The 6486-nt window shown below is 43.0% G+C and overlaps 1 protein-coding gene across 1 annotated transcript; it reads left to right on the top strand.

The window, feature by feature from the left end:
* LOC136699289 (zona pellucida sperm-binding protein 3-like) lies at window positions 1–1953 on the top strand. Its single transcript, XM_066673880.1, has 8 exons — window positions 1–535; window positions 617–735; window positions 833–936; window positions 1009–1186; window positions 1270–1384; window positions 1451–1536; window positions 1631–1713; window positions 1800–1953. Exons 1-8 carry the CDS (start codon window positions 29–31, stop codon window positions 1883–1885), a joined length of 1278 nt encoding a protein of 425 aa, XP_066529977.1. The 5' UTR covers window positions 1–28; the 3' UTR covers window positions 1886–1953.
* Window positions 1954–6486: the final 4533 nt, after the last annotated feature.

Below are 6486 nucleotides of genomic sequence, written 5' to 3'. Positions count from 1 at the left end.
ATAAGGTATTTTCAGTCTGGTAGTTGAGATGGGGTTTAGACAGCTTGGTGTTCTGTTGGTGCTTCTGGGCATTTGTAATGCACAGTTTACTGACTGGACAAAAACAATGCAAAGTGAGCAACTAGCTGTTGGTCAGCCTCAGCCAATAACTGGCTCATTGGCACAGTTTCCAGCACAGAACCCGGCTTCAGGAGGACTCCTTAGTCTTTTGCAAAACTCACTCAATCTCCAGTCCCAACAGGTGCTGCAGGGTCCAGTGAAGAAACTGACATGGCGTTACCCCCAAGTTCCAGCGACGCCTAAACCACCAACAGTGCCATTTCAGATGCGTGCACCTGTCCAAGTTAGCAGTGTTGCAGCTGACTGTGGAGAAAGTACAGTATATGTGGAAGTCAAGAAGGATTTGTTTGGCAGTGGAGAACTAATCAATCCCTCTCTTCTCAGTATTGGAGGCTGTGCACCAATAGGGGAAGATCCTGCTGCTCAGGTTCTCATCTTTGAAGAACAACTACAGAACTGTAATAGTGTGCTGACTGTGAGTACAAATGTCAATTATTTATTTTCTAAACCGAAGGCTCTATCACTTGTATCAAATCTTAATTTGGTCTTCCTTCAGATGACTGAGGCTGAACTAGTCTACACCTTCCAACTGCTCTATGTTCCAGGGACATCTGGTGGAGCACCAGTTGTCAGGACTCGTGGTCCTGTGATTGCTATTGAATGTCACTATCCAAGGTATGAACGAGTTTAAATATCCTTTATATATATATAGGGCCTCTTGTGGCTACCTGAAACTTTTTTTTTAAACCAGCTTTCTTTCTCCCCCAAAAAGGCTTCATAATGTGAGCAGCAATGCCCTCTTACCTGCTTGGATTCCTTATGCTTCTACTGTGATTGCTGAGGAGCAGCTGGTCTTCTCCCTCAGACTCATGACTGGTTAGTATTGTGGTCAGATTTGAGCAGCTTAAGGCATTGTAGAATGGCTAAGTCTCTTTGTGGTTCCCTCAGATGACTGGCAGTTTGAGAGACCATCCAACCAGTATTACCTGGGAGACATCATCAATATTGAAGCTTCTGTAATGCAGTATAGCCACATGCCTCTAAGGATCTTTGTGGACAGCTGTGTGGCTACTGATGTACCTGATATGAATGCCTCTCCCAGATATTCCTTTATTGAGAACTATGGGTAAGCAAGTAATTTCCTGACTCCTTCAGTCTGGCTGAGTATAACTGACTTGCCTGATGTGGTGTTCCTGTGTTTGTTCCTAGGTGCCTGGTGGATGCTAAGCTTACAGGGTCCAAGTCCCGCTTTATGCCTCGGGTTCATGGATACAAGCTCCAGTTCCAGCTGGAGGCCTTTGCCTTTATAAACAGTAGTGGACTGGTAAGTAATACTGTACTGATTTCCTGCAGCGGTCAGTCCTTGAGCTAATATCTTGTTTCTATTTAGATCTATTTAACTTGCTCTGTGAAGGCTACTCCTGCTTCTGCTCCCACTGATGCAGAACACAAAGCTTGTTTGTTCACTGCAAACAGGTCAGTTTCCAGATGTGCTAAAAGTAAAATGTAGCAATGCTAAGCTTCTACATTAGACTTGGTGACCAACCAAGCCCTGACTGCTGTTTCTCAGGTGGACTACAGTGGATGGGGATAACCAGGTTTGTGGCTGCTGTGACACAAGCTGTGGCCTCAGTGATGTTGGTCTTGGTACTGGTATGTCTGTCTTGTTTGCATATTTCCTTGAATATCACACTCCGGGTCAGCCTTATTTTTAACATGGCTTTACTTCTGTGTTTCAGGTCCACAGTGGCTGGGCAATATCTCACTTGGCCCTGTTAGCGTTGGACAGAAACCTCCTGTTTGGCAGCGAAAAGGTGTGAACTAGTTTTGACAAAATAAATCTTGATAAATAACCTTGTCTTTTGAGTCATTGTACCTTATTGTAGTCAGTTTGCAGGTACATTATGAACTTTCTAACAGTGTACTGAAAATAAATGTGTTGGTTTACATTTAGAAAGTTGAGTCTTGTTGGATGCAAAGTTAAAGTAAAGTGCTGTGTACAGGGCTAGTTCTTGGGGTGGGTTCCTACACCGCTGCTAATGGCCTTGGGAAAGATATCTATGAACTGACTGGTGCTGGACTTTTTCAGTTTTTCTGGCTGTGAACTGTTTCCAACAGTTCACTATCAGCTCCATGGTCTTGACATTAAGGTTATTTTCCTGACACCAGTAGGTCAGAAAGCTATCCTTTCTGTAGGCTGCTTAGTTGAGTAAATTTACGATTGATGGCTGTTTGTGTACACAGTGTAGAGAAGACTGGGCACACAACTGTAAGGTACTCTGGTGTTGAGTCAATAAGGAGAACATGATGCTACTGTGGTGTAGTGGTAGTATTCAGGAGGAACATAAAGAGAAGTATTCCACCTTAGGGACTTTGACCCCTAGTAAGTAAAGAAGGGGCATTAAGGCCCAGAGGAGAAAAGAAATGGGAAAGACACTCAGATTTGTTTACACCAAGAGGCCAGAGACCTGCTTCCAACAATTCCAAATTTATTAACAAATGTATCTGACAGGACTGAAATACTAACAATATCAAAATAATTACTAGACAGAACCAATTAGCAGAACAGGGCTGGGCTTACCACAGTGAAATTTGAGCTCAAATAATCCCTTATACTACCACCATATGTTATCATACCACACAGGTTACACACCAAGTGCTCTAAACTGCAGGACAAGTGACTGGGGCTCCACAACCCAATCCTATAACCTCCTGCTGTTATCCACAGCTTCTGTCTGGAAAAGAGAAATTGAGTAAAGGAAGAAGTAATTTAGATTTTTAGCTCCAAAAGGCACCAATATTCACGCCATCTCAAAAACACAATGATAGTATCTAAATCTTGCAAATACCAAAAAAAAGGAAATCACAGGTCAAAAAAAAAAGGGGTGATATGGGGTCATCTGAGCCCTTTCTACCCCATATAGGCAACTTAACTGCTGCATCAGAACACATTTAAAGATCCTATCTTGATCAGAATGAATACAGCTTGGAAGGCCAAACTTAAACCTCTCCTTCAGCATGAGTGGGAACCGCGGTATATTTGCTGAACACATCCATCATCACAGGCATGGTGTCCAACCCATTCCGTGAAGGTTCCAACACTGTAAAAAGCACAGCTCTAAGACCACTATGACTGGCATCAATCTCCAGCATGAAGGGCTGTGAGAAATCAGCATAGGCCGAGACTGGAGCAGATACCAGCTTTGCCTTTAAGAGTTCAAAGCTCTATTCAGCCCAAGGGCCTGCCTGGAACCCTTCTTAGTCTTAGTTGGGCCTACAAGGTTAGCCACCAATTTATGCAGAGGTCCTGCCAATTGAGCGGAACCCTCTACAAGTGCTTATAATAGCTGGCAAACCCCAGAAAGGAATGCAGCTCTGACACACTGCGGGGACGCTGCCACTGTGCTACAGCCTCGATCTTAGCAGGATCAGTGAAAACTCCCTGGCTCAAAATAACATGTCCCAAGTATCTAACTTGTTGGAAAAACACGCATTTACTCAGCTTAGCTTTTAGACCTTTCTTTTTGAGATGCCGAGCACCAATTCCAGTTGTTGCAGATGCTGGGAAAATTATGAGGAAAACACAATAATATTGTCCAAATAAAGAAGCTGTGACTGATACTGCTGATTTCCAAACATCCATTGCATGTCATGCCAAATGGGGTACAAAAAGCAATCTTGGGCTTATCTCATTCTGCCACTGGAACTTGATTATACACGTTGGCCAGATCTAAAATAGAAAACCAGCAGGCTCCTGAAAGGACATCCAGGCTCTCCTCAATACAAGGCAAAGGAAAGGCATCTTTGCTGGTCTTGCTATTAAGCAATCAATAATCCACACATGTGCAGACTCCCATCCTTCTTCTTAACCAGGATGATAGGAGATGCATAAGGGCAACTGCTCTCTCTCATGACCTGAGCCTCAAGGAGCTGATCAATATGAGCCCTTACCAACTTGTACTCTGATGAAGTAATGCTTCTATACCTCTGCCATACTGAGAAGTTATCTAGCAAGGGAATCTCATGGGCAATTAGGTTTCTACAACTCAGATTACTCTCATGAGTAGTAAAAACTGAACTATAGCCCTGTAAGAGAGATCTAACCTCCTTCTGTTTTAGATCTGTCAAGCCTGATAGGTCTAAAATCTCTATCCCATTCTGCACTTCACTATCAGGCAAACAACCTGAATGCCAGGGACTGCGACAAAGCCCCAGGAGGATCCTTCATGACCTGGATCCCACAGTGAGACATCACCTTATTGCACAACAGGACATCTAGCTTCAAGTACCCTATGTAAGGAATATCAAGCCCATTAGTTGCCCGAAGCTGTAACCATTGACAAGACTAGAGATTATCATGACCCCAAGGTTCAAATTGCTTTGAGGAAAAAGCTTTCTGTTACCATGGACACCATGGAACCAGCGTCTAAGAGACAAAAAACCCTAACACTACTGATTAAAACATTAATCACTGGACAGGAAGAGATTAGCCTAGCCACCTAGTCAGGAACGGGAAAGTCCAGCCATATTCTGAGGCAAGACTCTTGGAGAAGGGAAAACACACTCGCCGTTACAGTCACGAGCAAAATGACCCAGCTGTTGATATCCCCGGCAAATAACACGCCACTGGCAAAGAGGACGACTAAATCCAGAGGAGGTCTGTAAGGAAATCACAGTTAGAGTTAACTGATTAAGCTGCTCTTGCTGACATTTCAGCATATCCTTTAATACCCTCAATTCTGATGACTGAAAGATGCCTGAAGGAGCTGGGAAGGAGCTTCCCTGCACGCTATACTGTAAACCACAAGTCAATCGTAGAGAAATCTAGGTCCCCTAGCAACCCAGGCAACCCCTCCCTCTCCCTTCGATTGGCTTATCCTTGTACCTCCGGTAGAGTAGCAGTAGGCTGTTGATGAATTAACTGTTTTATTTCTCTATGAAGAGCATAGAGAACATGCTCCTCAAACTGATCTCGAAATAAGACTCCTACATTTAACACCCCCTCAGGTGCATGGTGCTTTAAGGACTCCATTAAAGCCATTAAATCTGATGAGAACTCCTGCACTGTTTCTCCTTCCTGCTGTTTCCTCAAAAAAAGGCCCATTGACATAAGACTTTGAACAGTCCTAAAGATCTTTCAAAATGGCTAGACTTTTTTTACCACCACCATACGTGATCACACCATGTACACCAAGTGCTCAAAACTGCAGGATGAGTGACCGGGACTCCATAACCCAAACCTATAACCCTCTTGCCATGACCCACAGCTCCTGTCTGGAAAAGTGAGGGAGAGAGAAAAACACAAAATGGTAATGGAAGAAAAAGAAATCAAAATTACTAACCCTAAAAAGGCACCAATCTTCACACCACCTCAAACACACACACACACACATAAACACAATGATAGCGCCTAAATCTTGCAAATATGAATAAAAAAATACAAAAAACACAATAATACTAAAGCAAAACAATATAATCATTAAACACAAAAAACAATGACAATGACAAAGCAATACTCCAGCAGGACAAATACCCTTTAAGGCAAATTACATACCTTCCAGTCACACAGCCTTAGGGCAAGGTAGTGTGTGAAATCAGTCCTAGAGTAGAGCAAAGTCAACAAGCAGAAATATAAACAAAACACCGCCAAGAGAGCAAATCTGTCCTAAATTAAAATAAAAAAAAGACAAAGACAAAACAGCAACACAACAGGAACTGGAAGAACCCAGCACCACCCAGGCTAGGGAACCTGAAAAATACAGACTCTAAACAAAACATTCTCAACTACAGTGTGAAATGTATGATCCCTGGAGCTGAGAGTGAGATTAGAAAAGAATAGGTTGTCATAAAAGGAAACATGGAAAGTTTACATTTACTTTTAAATGAATATAGAGTAATTTCCTTCCCAAAAGTACAGGTTAAAATGTTATATTGCAACAGTTCTGCCAGAAGCATTTCAGTAATAAAAATTAAATATATAAACATAATATGGATAAATGTATTTCGATTGGAAACTATCAAATATTCATGCCAAATATTAAGACAGGGGAAAAGGGTACGCGTGGGTTTCCTCCGGGTGCTCCGGTTTCCTCCCACAGTCCAAAAACACACGTTGCAGGTGGATTGGCGACTCGAAAGTGTCCATAGGTGTGAGTGTGTGAGTGAATGTGTGTGTGTCTGTGTTGCCCTGTGAAGGACTGGCGTCCCCTCCAGGGTGTATTCCCGCCGTGCGCCCAATGATTCCAGGTAGGCTCTGGACCCCCCGCGACCCTAAATTGGATAAGCGGTTACAGATAATGGATGGATGGGAAAAGGGTAAACTTCTACTCTAATTGCAGCTGTGACACCTGCGGGCTATTAATTTGCCTTAAGTGGAAGTGGAGCCATCGTAATCTACTTCTTTATAAAAGCCATTTCTTTGTAGAG

The sequence above is a fragment of the Hoplias malabaricus genome, chromosome 6 (assembly GCF_029633855.1).
Source record: "Hoplias malabaricus isolate fHopMal1 chromosome 6, fHopMal1.hap1, whole genome shotgun sequence".
NCBI lineage: Eukaryota > Metazoa > Chordata > Actinopteri > Characiformes > Erythrinidae > Hoplias > Hoplias malabaricus.
This window is presented reverse-complemented; position numbering and strand designations above follow the sequence as displayed.

What these genes read in the sequence shown, in the direction of transcription:
- LOC136699289 (XM_066673880.1), top strand. Translation starts at nt 29, where the DNA reads ATGGGGTTTAGACAGCTTGGTGTTCTGTTGGTGCTTCTGGGCATTTGT. An exon ending in ATTGAATGTCACTATCCAAG is followed by an intron (nt 736 to 832) that starts GTATGAACGAGT and finishes TCCCCCAAAAAG; the next exon opens with GCTTCATAATGTGAGCAGCA. An exon ending in CTCCCTCAGACTCATGACTG is followed by an intron (nt 937 to 1,008) that starts GTTAGTATTGTG and finishes TGGTTCCCTCAG; the next exon opens with ATGACTGGCAGTTTGAGAGA.